This window comes from Felis catus, chromosome F2 (assembly GCF_018350175.1).
Source record: "Felis catus isolate Fca126 chromosome F2, F.catus_Fca126_mat1.0, whole genome shotgun sequence".
Lineage (NCBI taxonomy): Eukaryota > Metazoa > Chordata > Mammalia > Carnivora > Felidae > Felis > Felis catus.
In genome coordinates, this window is record NC_058385.1 from 16,174,312 (window position 1) to 16,188,208 (window position 13,897).

The window sequence follows — 13,897 nt, forward strand, 5'->3', positions numbered from 1 at the left end:
GAAGAATAATACAGAAAAAAATGCTGAAAAGCAGAGGTTCCTCTAGCTCAAAGGTAAGCAAATTATAGTCTGCCAACTGTTTTTATAAATAAAGTTTTACTGGAACACAGCTACACACATTTGTTTACATAATGACTGAGGCTAGTTTCATACTATAGCAGAGTTAGTAGTTAGAATAGACTATATGCCCTTCCAAATCTAAAATATTTACGATCTGACCCTTTAACAAAAACATCTGCTGAACCCTGCTCTTAAAAATCTCTAAGGTTAAATTGTGATGTCACAATTAGTATTCAGTATTTGAGTCACTATTTCTTTTTAAATTTTTTTTAATGTTTATTTACTATTGAGAGACAGAGAGACAGAGCATGAGGAAGGTAGGGGCAGAGAGAGAGGGAGACACAGAATCTGAAGCAAGCTCCAGGCTCTGAGCTGTCAGCACAGAGCCCAACACGGGGCTCAAATTCAAAAACCGCGAGATCATGACCTGAGCCGAAGTCGGATGCCTAACCAAATGAGCCACCCAGGTGCCCCGAGTCACTATTTCTTAAAGCACTTGGTATTTATAAACATCACTGTACCCTTTATTTATGGCATTCTCAGTGGTTACCACTGCATTCTCAAGGGTTATTAATACCCTCTTTTTAGTTCTCATTTTCCTCTGATAACACAATATAACATATCCTTCAATGTCTCTTTAATACACTATTAATAATACACTAATAACACACTACTTAGACACTGATTATTCCATCTCTGTCTCATCTTACCTCCAAGGTCCAGTGCCTTAAACTAAGTGATTTTCTTTCTACTTCATCCCTCAGTAGACTATTCTCATCACTTTAGTCATCATTACCATGGAGAAAAGGGACATACATCTCCAGTATGACTTTATTTTCATTTGTTATCAGATATATCCACTTGGATATCAAGTGGTCATCTCAAACACAAGATCCAAAGCAAAAATGGATTAAAAAGTAACTAGTTTCACCATATCCTTCCTTCCACCTCTCGCTCACATATTATCACCATCTCTATATTTTCCTGTGTCTGTATTGAGACCAGGTTCTGTCTGATTCAGTACTTCTTCGTTGACAAGAATCTGCAATTGGCCCAAAGTCTCTGGATCACGCTGAGAAACACTATCTTCAAATTATTTGATTCACTCTTTTCTTCCATTGAATATTATGAGTCTTCAAACTCATTCCCACAATCCTTCAAAAGAACTCTTATCATTGCTTATCTCCCTCCTAGCATTATAGGAGGGTGCTAAAGTCAACTTGCTAATATTGTATTTTAGATTTCAGCAATCACTTCCATACAATATATCAGCCTATATTTTTGTGTGTGCTGTGCTGAGTTTTATTAGTTGGTTTCAGCTAGCTTTCAAAAGCAACTATATTATCCTTATTCATTAAAGTTAAACAGATGGTGGGGCACCTGGGTGGCTCAGTCAGTTAAGTGTCTGACTTCAGCCCAGGTCCTGATCTCACAGGTCCTGAGTTCAAGCCCCACGTCTGGCTCTGCACAGACAGCTCGGAGCCTGCTTCAGATTCTGTGTCTCCCTCTCTCTGCCCCTCCCCAACTTGTGTTCTCTCTCTCAAAAACAAAGAAATGAATCTTTTAAAAAGTAATAAAATTAAATAGATGGCATTGGTGGTATTTTATGTATCTTAGTATCTTACATTTAATCAATTTACATTTACTGAGCTTGCTTTCTAGAAACTTTTCAGGATCTTGTGGCCCCAGTTGCAGTAAGATAGTTGTGAACTATTGGCAATGTCATGGATGATATATGCATATGGAAAACTCCCCGCCCCCTCACCCTTATTTACTGAATCCTAAATCCTGAGACCTAAATGCTGCAACAGCACAACCAGAAAAAGCTGTGGATAATCTAATGTAACCTACCAGGCATAGCTAAAGAGGTAAGTGGTAATTTACCAGTTGCTACCACTAAATATGTAAAGTTATATGACTTATCACTGCTCAAAATAACTTCAGGGAGACTTCTAAATCCAGTCAAGATGGAGAAACTGGGACTGGAATTAGCCTTCAGGCTTAAACAACTACAAAGAGACAAAATAAAATGAATAAAACGATTTCCAAACAGTGGAAAACAAACATCCCTGAAAGAAGGAAAATAAAGTGAGCTCCACAAGGTCATCAACATATTGCCTAGAAAGTTTCCAGGCTATAACTTAGGAAAGGAGAACTCAAGGGGAACCTGCAGTCTCCTTCAATTAAGGACACAGTTGAAAATTCAGGGAGGTCAAGGCAACTATAATTCGCAGGACAAAGCACAGGAGAGGGCAGAGCTGTGCAGAGAGGGTCCACAGAGACAAAGCATGTACTAGAGATCTGCAATGAGATCCCCTCAGGTTTTCAGCTGAATGATGATCTGTACATGCATGTGAACAAAGAACCTGAGGCTGGATGAATAACCAGACTGGAAAGGAATAGAAGGAACAATTCTGCAAGCTCAAACCATGCTGAAAATACTTTATGCCCCCATCAGAGTATAAAAACTTTTATAAACATGGGGTATGAACAAAGAACCCAGAAGAGTATTGCCTCAGTAGTGTAGCAAAATTATCCCTAGGATAAAGGGTGCTATGGTTCTGCCTAACAAAGCTTAAAAGCAAGCCTCAAAAAGATCTGTTAGTAAGTAACTGTGATCTAAAACAAATCTCAAGAGAGGTGCCTGGGTGGCTCAGTCGGTTAAGCGTCCGACTTTGGCTCAGGTCATGATCTCGCGGTCCGTGGGTTCGAGCCCCGTGTCGGGCTCTGTGCTGACAGCTCAGAGCCTGGAGCCTGTTTCAGATTCTGTGTCTCCCTCTTTCTCTGACCCTCCCCTGTTCATGCTCTCTCTCTGTCTCAAAAATAAATAAATGTTAAAATAAAATTTTTTTTTAAATCTCAAGAATATTTTTAAAGGATGTACATACAAATAAATACGTGCTGTACCCAACAAAGTAAAATTTGCAATGCCTGGCATCTAATCAAAAATTACCAAGAATGCAAAGAAGCAAAAAAAAAAAAAATGCAACCAGTAATTATAAAAGTCAATCTGTAATTACAAAAATCAATCTATAGAAACATACTCAAAAGGCAGAGATGATTAAATTAGTACATAAAGACATTATGGTTATTCCACCCCTCTTTTTTTATGTTCCAGTAGATCCATGCTACGGAAATATAAAAAAGACCCAAATCAAACTTCTGGAAATGAAATACAATAATGTCTATGTTAAAAAAAAATACACTGAATGAGATTAACAGGAAATAAATGCCTACAAAAGAAAACTTCAACAAACATAGCAACAGGAACTATCCAAAATGAAACAGAGGGGGAGAAAAAGGAATTGAAAACAAAATGAGCAGAGTATCAGTGAGCTGTGAGACTTTACACGGCTGAATATGTATAACAGGAATCCTTGAAAGACCCAGGGGAAAAGGGGACGGAAAAAATATTTGAAGAAATAATGGAGAAACCTGTCCAAATTTGCTGCATATGATAAACCCAGAGATCCAAGAAGCTGAATGAACATGAATAAAATTATACCAAGGCACATTATAAACGGCTCAAAAACAGTGATAAAAGAGAAACTCTTAGAAGCAGGAAGAGTGGGAAAAATAAGATCTATTAAGAAGAACACAAATAATAGAATCCTAAACAGAAACAATGCAAGGAAGAAGACAGTGGACCAATGCCTTGAAGTATGGTTAAAGAAATTAAGAAAGAAAAGAAATCCTGTCACCTAGAATTTCACATGCACTGAAAATATCTTTCAAAAAAATAAAATAAGGACTCTCACAGACATACAAAATTGAAGGAGTTACACTTCAAGATCTGACTTTCAAAAATGAAAGAATAGCTGGAGCACCTGGGTGGCTCAGTCGGTTAAGCAACTGACTCTTGTCTTCATTTTGGTTCAGGTCATGATTTCACATTTCGTGGGATCGAGCCCTGTATCAGGTTCTGTGCTGACAACAGAGCCTGCTTGGTATTCTGTCTCTCCCTCTCTCTCTGCCACTTCTTCCTCTAGCTCTCTCTCAAATAAATAAATCTTAAAAAAACTGAACAGCATTGCTGGACAGATGAGCATGGAAAAGAAGATTTAATCAACAGTATAAACCAACTAATAGTAATAAACACTTAGAATACTCCCAACAACAGTATATACATTCTCAGGTGCATATGGAACATTCCCCAAGACAGACCATGAAACAAGCCTCAGTAAATAGAAAATGATTGAAATCACACAATATTGTCAAATCACATGAAATGAAATTAGAAATTTGTAACAAGGAAATTTGGAAAGTTCAGAAATACATGGAAATTAAACAACAAACTCCTAAATTACCAATGTATCAAAAAAAGAAATCACACACAAAAAATACTTGGAGATGAATAAAATGAGAATATATCAAATCTTATGGGATATAGAGAAAAGAATGAACAAAAATTTCTAGCTGTAGTAACTACATTAAATAGAAGAAAATTTCAAATCAGTAACCTATATTTCCATTCTAAGAAAGCCCAAAGCAAGCAGATGGAAAGAAACAATAAAGATTAGAGCAGGGAAAAGAAAAATAGAGAAAAGGGGGAACTATAGAAGAACAACTGATGAAGCTAAAAATTGGTTCTCTGAAAAAAATCAACAAAACTGACAAACCTTTTAGCTAGACTGACCATGAAAAAGAGAAAGAAAACTCAAATTACTAAAATCAGGAATAAGACAGGCCATTATGACCAATCTGAAACAAAAGGATTATAAGCAAATACTAAGAACAACTGTATGCCAACACAGTAGATAACCTCAATGAAATGGGAAAATTCCTAGAAAAATAAAATTACCAAAAGTGACTCAAGAAAATAACGGGAGTTTGAATAGACATACAGTAATTAAAGAGATTAAATCAATTATCAGGAAATATCCTACAAAGAAAAGCTCAGGACCAAATGGTTTCACTGGTTAAAACTATCAATGTTTAATGAAGAATCGATAGCAATCTTTCAACAAAGTCATCAAAACACTTCCCAATCCATTTTATTTATTAAGTATTTTTTTTTTAATGTTAATTTATTCTGAGAGAGAAAGAGCACACAAGCAGGGGAGGAGCACAGAAAGAGAGAGAGAAAGAATCCCAAGCAGGCTCAGCACAGAGCCTGACTTGGGTCTCAATCTCAAGAACCATGAGATCATGACCTGAGCCAAAACCAAGAGTCAGAGGCTTAACCAACCGAGCCACCCAGGTGCCCCACCCCAACTCATTTTATGAAGCCAGTATTACCCGGATACCAATATCAGAAAAATACATCACATGAAAGAAAACTATAAATAAAACTATAAAATATCCTGTATGAATACATATGCAAAATGCTTCAACAGAATCCCAGCAAACTGAATCCAGCAGCATATTAAAAAGATTATACACCATGATGAATTGTGATTTATCGTAGGAATGAAAGGTTGATTCGAAGTATGAAAATCATCAATGTAATACATGGTATTAACAGAACTCAACTCAACAATGAAAAGACAAATAATAAGCAATCTAAAAGCAGACAATGAAGGGGGACCCAGGTGGCTGTGGGTGCCTGGGTGGTTCACTCGGTTAAGTGTCCGACTCTTGTTTTCGGCTCAGATCATGATCTCACAGCTCTTGAGTTTGAGCCCTACATCGGGCTCTGTGCTCACAGCCCTACACTCAATTGGAATTCTCTCTCTCCCTCTTTCTCTGACCCTGCCCTGCTCATTTGTTGTCTTAAAATAAATAAAAAAAAATTGTTTTAAATAGACAATGAATAGGATTTTCTCCAAAAGAGATATCTGTGATAAAGATATATACAATAAATCCTGTATCAACCACTGAAAAATGGCCAAAAGCAGATGAAAAGATACTCAACACCGTTAGTCACTAGGGAAATGCAAATTAAAACCACAATATGATACCATTTCACACCAGTACTAAACAACAGATGGCACAAGAACAGATACCCAGATCAATGGAATAGAGAACCCAGAAATGGACCCACAAACGTATGGGCAACTAATCTTTGACAAAGCAGCAAAGAATATCCAATGGAATAAAGACAGTCTCTTCAGCAAGTGGTGCTGGGAAAAGTGGACAGCGACATGCAGAAATATGAACCTGGACCACTTTCTTACACTATACACAAAAATAAACTCAAAATGGATGAAAGACCTCAATGTAAGACAGGAAGCCATCAAAATCCTCGAGGAGAAAGCAGGCAAAAACCTCTCTGATCTTGGCCACAGCAACTTCTTACTCAACACATCTCTGGAGGCAAAGGAAACCAAAGCAAAAATGAACTACTGGGACCTCATCAAAATAAAAAGCTTCTGCACAGCGAAGGAAACCATCAGCAAAACTAAAAGGCAACCAACAGAATGGGAGAAGATATTTGCAAACGACATATCAGATAAAGGGTTAGTATCCAAAATCTACAAAGAACTTATCAAAGTCAACACCCAAAAAACCAATAATCCAGTGAAGAAATGGGCAAAAGACATGAATAGACACTTCTCCAAAGAAGACATCCAGAGGGCCAACCGACACATGAAAAAATGCTCAACATCACTCATCATCAGGGAAATACAAATCAAAACCACAATGAGATACCACCTCACACCTGTCAGAATGGCTAACATTAACAACTCAGGCCACAACAGATGTTGGCGAGGATGCGGAGAAAGAGGATCTCTTTTGCACTGTTGGTGGGAATGCAAGCTGGTGCAGCCCCTCTGGAAAACAGTATGGAGGTTCCTCAAAAAACTAAAAATAGAACTACCCTATGACCCAGCAATTGCACTACTAGGCATTTATCCAAGGGATACAGGTGTGCTGTTTCGAAGGGACACGTGCACCCCCATGTTTATAGCAGCACTATCAACAATAGCCAAAGTATGGAAAGAGCCCAAATGTCCATCAATGGATGAATGGATAAAGAAGAAGTGGTATATATATGTGTGTATATATATATATATATATATATATATATATATATATATACACGCGCACGCGCGCGCACACACACACACACACACACACACACACAAAGGAGTATTACTCAGCAATCAAAAAGAATGAAATCTTGTCATTTGCAACTATGTGGATGGAAGTGGAGGGTATTATGCCAAGTGAAATTAGTCAGAGAAAGACAAAAATCACATGACTTCACTCATATGAGAACTTTACGAGACAAAACAGATGAACATAAGGGAAGGGAAACAAAAATAATATAAAAACAGGGAGGGGGACAAAACAAAAGAGACTCATAAATATGGAGAACAAACAGGGTTGCTGGAGGGGTTGTGGGGGGGGGGATGGGCTAAATGGGTAAGGGGCATTGAGGAATCTACTCCTGAAATCATTGCTTCACTATATACTATCTAATTTGGATGTAAATTTTAAAAAGTAAAAAATAAAGTTAAATTATAAAAACAAACAAACACACAAACAACAACAGAAATGTATGTTGACAATGCTGTGGAGAAACCAGACCCCACATCTGCTGCTGATGGAATATAAAATGATGCAGTCACTGTAGAAAACACTCTAGCAGTTGCTCAAAAAGCTAAACAAAGTTACGGTATCACCCAGCAGCTCTACCCCTCGTAACATACCGGAAAGAACTGAGAATATACATCCACACAAAAACTTATACACAAATCTTCACAGAATTATACATAATAGCCAAAAAGTGGAAACAACCCAAATGTCCATCAACTGATAAATGAATAAACAAATGTAGTAAATCCATACAATGGAATATTATAAGGAGTAATGATGTACTGATACACACTACAATAGGGATGAACTATGAAAACATTATGCAAAGTGAAAGCTAGACATGAAAGGTAACATATCCTATGATTCCATTTATGTGTAATGTCCAGAAGAGGCAAATCCACAGACAGAAAGTAAATTAGTGGCTGTCACGGGCAACCCATTAGTGACTGCTAATGGGTACGAGGCTTCCTTTTGGGGTGATGAAATGTTCAGGAATTAGACAATGGTGATGGCTGCACAACCCTATAAATATACTAAAAGCACTGAACACTTTAAAATGGCAAATTTATAGTATGTGAATTCTATTTCAATTAAAAAAAAAAAACCTGAAAGAATTCAACCTCAGCAGACTTGTACTGCTATAAGAAACGTTAACAGAAGTCCTTGAGACAGGGGCGCCTGGGTGGCTCAGTAGGTTGGGTGTCCAACTTCAGCTCAGGTCATGATATCACGGTTCATGGATTTGAGCCCCATGTCGGGCTCTGTGCTGACAGCTCAGAGCATGGAGCCTGCTTCAGATTCTGTGTCTCCCTCTCTCTGCGCTCCTCCCCTGCTCGCACTCTGTCTCTCTCTCTCTCAAAAATAAACAGTAAAAAAATTTAAAAAAGAAAAAAAAAAGAAGTCCTTGAGACAGAAGGAAAATAGTATCAGATGAAAAAAACAGAATTTACACAAAGGAATAAAGAGCCCTGGAAACGGCAAAAATGTAAATAGACAGAAAATACTTTTTATTTTTAAATGTCTTAAAAGAAACTGACTTTTCAAAATCATAGAGACAGAAAGTAAAACAGTGGTTGCCAGGGGCTGGGGGAAAGGAAGAAAGCGGAGTGACTGTTTAATGAGTACAGAGTTTCAGTTTTACAAAACAAAAAAGTTGTACATTCATAAGAAGTATAGAGGTGATGGTTACACAACATTATGAATGTATTTCATACCACCGAACTATATACCTAACAATGGTTAAAACTGTAAATTTGGGGGCACCTGGGTGACTCAGTTGGTGGAGCGTCTGACTTTGGCTGAGGTCATGATCTCACAGTTCATGGGTTCAAGCCCTGCCTCGGGTTCTGTGCTGACAGCTCAGAGCCTGGAGCCTGCTCCAAGTTCTGTGTCTCCCTCACTCTCTGCCCCTATCCCACTCATGTGCTCTCTCTGGCTCTCTCTCTTTCTCTCAAAAATAAACATCAAAAAAATTTAAAAAAATTTTTTAAAAAGACAGTAAATTTCATGCTATGTGTATTTTACCACAATAAAAAAAATAAAGACTATTTAAAGTAATAATGTATTTGGGGTTTATGACATATGTGGAAGCAAAAACATGTTAACAACCGCATAGAGGCAGAGAAAGGAGAAATGGAAGTATAATGTTTTAAGTGTCCTATACTATGCATGAAGTGATATATTAATTGAAGCTACACTATAGTAAGTTAAAGATATATAAAATAGGGGCAGTGCCTGGGTGGCTCAGTCAGGTAGGCATCCGACTTCCGCTCAGGTCATGATCTAGCCTGACCTGATCAAACTTGTTCGATCCCTATGTTCGAGCCCTATGACGGGCTCTGTACTGACAGCTCAGAGCCTGCAACCTGCTTCAGATTCTGTGTCTCCCTCTCCCTCTCTCGTGCTCTGCTGGTGCTCTCTCTCTCCAAAATAAATAAAAACATTAAAAAAAAAAAAGATACATAAAATAAACCCTACATCAACCAACAAAAAGAAAGGAAGAACTGTACCTAATAAGCCAACAAAGTAAATAAAATGAAATCATAAAAAACATCCAGTAGTCCAAAAGGCAGGAAAAGGGAACAAAGAACTGATTGGACAAATAGTAATTTGCAAGGGCACGGTGCCTAGCTAGTTCAGTCACAGTAGTGTCCAAATGATCTCAGGGTCGTGAGTTCAAACCCCACGCTGGATGCAGAGAGTACTTAAGTAAACTTAAAAAAAAAAAGAAAAGAAAGAAAGAAAGGAATTAGCAAGATGGTTGTTTTAAACACAACCATACAAACAATCATATTAAAGATAACCCCAACACTCCAGTTAAAAGGCAGAAATTTTCAGAATGGATAAAAAGGCAAAGCCCTACTATATGGTGCCTGTAAGAAATCTACTTGAAATACAGACACAAATAGAAGACACACTAATCAGAAGCAAGCAGAAGTAGCTAATATTAAAAGCAGACAAAGTACAATGAGTTCAGAAGAAACTACCCTGTAGGAGTATTGCAGTATTCTATTATTAAAATAGTCTATATTAGAATACATTGAATATATTCACCAGTGAAGCTATCTAGGACAAAAGTTTTCTTTATGGAAAGGTTTTTAATTACAAATTCAATTTCTTTAATACATATTGAGCTATTCATGTTATCCATTTCTTCCTAAACAAATCTTGGCAACCTGTGTTTTTAAAAACATTTTCCTGTTTCATCTACATTATCAAATTTATTGGCATAAAGTTATTTAAAATATTCATTTATTTTCTTTTTAAATTTTTTATTTTTTTATTTTAATGTTTATTTAGTTTTGAGAGAGTGTGTGAGCAGGAGAAGGGCAGAGAGAGGAGACACAGAATCGGAAGCAGGCTCCAGGCTCTGAGCTGTCATCACAGAGCCCAATGTGGGGCTCAAACTCAGGACCCATTAGATCATGACCTGAGCTGAAGTCAGACACTTAACCAACTGAGCCAGCCAGGTGCGCCTCTTTTTAGATTTTTTTAGATGTCTCTTTATTTATTTTGAGAGAGAGAGACAGCAAGCAGGGGAGGGGTAAAGAGTGAGAAAGAGAGAGAGAATCCCAAGCAGTTCCACACCGGCAGCACAGAGTCCAATAGGGGGCTTGAACTCTCAAACCCAGAGATCATGGCCTGAACCAAAATCAAGAGTAGGATGCTTAATTGACTGAGCCACCCAGGCGCTCCCATTTATTGTCTTTTTAATGTCTACAGGATCTATAGTGATATTTTCTCTCTCTTATTTCTGGTATCAATAATTTGTGACTTCTTTTATTCCTGATCAGTTTGGCTACAAATTTATCAATTTTATTGATCATGTCAAAGAATCAGCTTTTGATTTCATTAGTTTTTCTCCATTTTTCATTTCACTGATTTGTTTCTTCTCTTCTGCTTAAGTTAGATTTAATTTGATTTTTCTTTTTTTTATCTAGTTTCTTAAGGTAGAAACTTAAGTCACTGAGACCTTATCTCATATATAAATAATTAGACATTTGGTGCTAATGAATTACCCTCTAAACACCGCTTTGGTGGCTTCCCACAAATTTTGATACTACATTTTCCTTTTTATTCAATTCAAAATGTTTATCATTTCTCTTCTGATTTCCTCATTGACTTAGGGATTTTTTTTTTAATTTGTTTAATGTTTATTTTTGAGAGAGAGAGAGAGAGAGAAAGCGCGAGCGAGTGAGCATGAGCAGGGCAGGGGCGGAGAGAGGGGGAGACCCAGAATCCGAAGCAGGCTCCAGGCTCCAAGCTGTCAGTGCAGAGCCCGATGTGGGACTTGAACTCACGGAACCGTGAGATCATGACCTGAGCTGAAATCAAGAGGCGGACGCTTAACCGACTGAACCACCCAGGCGCCCCCATGACTCAGGGATTATTTTAGAAATAAATTATTTAGTTTCCAAAATATTTGGGGGATTTTCCAAATATCTGTTATTGATTTCTAATTTGCTTTTCACTGTGCTCAGAGAACATACTTTGCATAGTTCTTTTAAATTTATTAAGACTTGTTTTATGACCCACAAGGTCTACCTTGGTAAAAGTTCCATGTGTATGTGAAAAGAATGGATACTACCTTGTGGCTGGAGGGTGTTCCATAAATGCCGATGAAGTTAAGGTGGTTGTTAGTACTATTTGAGTCATCTATATCCTTAACTGATTTTCTGTATACTTGTTCTATTAATTGAGAGTGGTGTTGAAATCTCCAGCTCTACCTGTGGATGTGTCTATTTCTTCTTGTTACATCCTCTGATTAACTGACACCTTTAGAACAAAATGCCCCTCTGGAATTTATTCTTCGAGACTGCTGAAAAAATATATAAATAAATAAAAATAAAAAGATCGCTGGTGGGATGTCTGGGTGGCTCAGTCAGTTGAGCGTCCGACTTCGGCTCAGGTCATGACCTCGCGGTCTGGGAGTTCGAGCCCCGCGTCGGGCTCTGTGCTGACAGCTCAGAGCCTGGAGCCTGCTTCCAATTCTGTGTCTCCTTTTCTCTCTGCCCCTTCCCCACTCATGCTCTGTCTCTCTCTGTCTCTCAAAAATGAATAAACATTAAAAAAAAATTTAAAAAAAAAAAAAGATCGCTGGTGTCTGTGAAGAAACTATTTACAGTAGTTCCCCACCGCCCCCATACCTTATCCATAGGAGATCTGTTCCAAGGCCCCCAGGGGATGCCTGAAACTGCAGAAAGTACCCAAACCTATACATACTATGTTCTTTTCCTGCACATTCATACGATAAGTTTACTTATAAATTAGACACAGGGGTGCTGGGCAGCTCAGTCAGTTGAATGTCCAACTTCAGCTCAAGTCATGATCTTGTGGTTCATGAGTTTGGGCCCCACACTGGGGTCTCTGCTGTCAGTGCAGAGACCACTTCAGATCCTCTGTCCCCTCCCCTACTCATGGTCACTCACTCTCTCTCTCTCTCTCTAAAATAAACATTTAAAAAATAAATAAATTAGGCAGAGTAAGAGATAAGTAATAGAACGATTGTAACAATACATTGTAACAAGTTATATGAATGTGATCTCTCTCAAAATATCCTACTATATTCACCTTCTTCTTGTGATGATGTGAGGTAATAAAATGTCTATGTGATGAGATGAAGTAAAGTAAATGACATATGGATTGTTACATAGCCTTAGGCTACTACAACCTGATGATATGTCAGAAGGGATCATCTGCTTCCTGACCCTACCTTATGAACCATGTGTTTATAAAAGTCTTACCGTATCATCAAGACCATCTATGTGCAAAACCACTGTTTTGGCACGTTTGTTTGTAGTTCCCAGGAAAAACTGAGCTTTCCTTCTACGTGAATTCATTTCATTGTAACTATCACCATCTGCCATACTGGAAGACTGGAGAATGTCATAAATTTCAGAAGCCAGCAGTTTTGTTTCTCCTGGAGTTGTAGACCTTGAAAAGAAACACATATAAATTAATAAACTAGTCCGGTCACCTCTATTGATTCTGTAATTTTATTCAACTTTGCAGAGCCTTGTTTTCTTCATTCTGATGTTTCATTCAATTTAAAGGAAATACCTAGAATAATCAACATTGAAAAAGCAGTTAGTTGATAATAAGGTCTTCTAATTTTAAAACCATGGTTTACTGAGATTCAAAACTCATCACTATAATAGTATAAAACCACATTCAGGGGCACCTGGGTGGCCCAGTCAGTTGACCATCCAACTTCAGCTCAGGTCATGATCTCAGAGTTTGTGAGTTTGAGCCCCACGGCGAGCTCTGTGCTGACAGCTCAGAGCCTGGAGCCTGATTCAGATTCTGTGTCTCCTCTCTCTGCCCCACCCCTGCTAATGTTCAGTCTCTCTCAAAAATAAATAAATGTTAAAAAAATAATAAAAACTTAAAGAAAGTTTTTTAATAAAAAAATAAATAAAAGCACATTTAATCAAAATCATTAAACAGGAAATCAACTAAAAAGATTAGATTAGAACCTGTCCCTGGATTAACATTAATATAATTTGAAGATCCCCTGACCTTCAAGAAAGTACAACACATAAAAAACCAAAAGGAGAAAACAAATTACGAGAGGATCATTCATATTAGAATCATTATAAAAAAGAGATTTCTTAATAAATTCAAATTGTTTCTTAATTTACATTTTTTACGTATCTTTTACAAAGCATGAACATATTATAAAACCACAACTGGGGCACTTGGGTGGCTCAGCTGGTTAAGCGTCTGACTTCAGCTCAGGTCATTATCTCACGGCTCGTGAGTTCGAGCCACGCAATGGGCTCTGTGCTGACAGCTTGGAGCCTGGAGCCTGCTTCAGATTCTGTGTCTCTCCTTCTCTCTGCCCCTCCCCCACTCA

General features: G+C 37.8%; 1 protein-coding gene across 2 annotated transcripts in view; it reads right to left on the reverse strand.

The window, feature by feature from the left end:
* Positions 1–13,897, reverse strand: part of ARMC1 (armadillo repeat containing 1) — a 52,677-nt gene that overhangs the window by 13,917 nt on the left and 24,863 nt on the right. For both annotated transcript variants that reach the window (XM_004001415.6, XR_006592254.1), the window contains exon 4: positions 12,786–12,975. In XM_004001415.6, the coding sequence (XP_004001464.2) occupies positions 12,786–12,975 (190 nt within the window). The remainder of the gene's footprint in view (positions 1–12,785; positions 12,976–13,897) is intronic.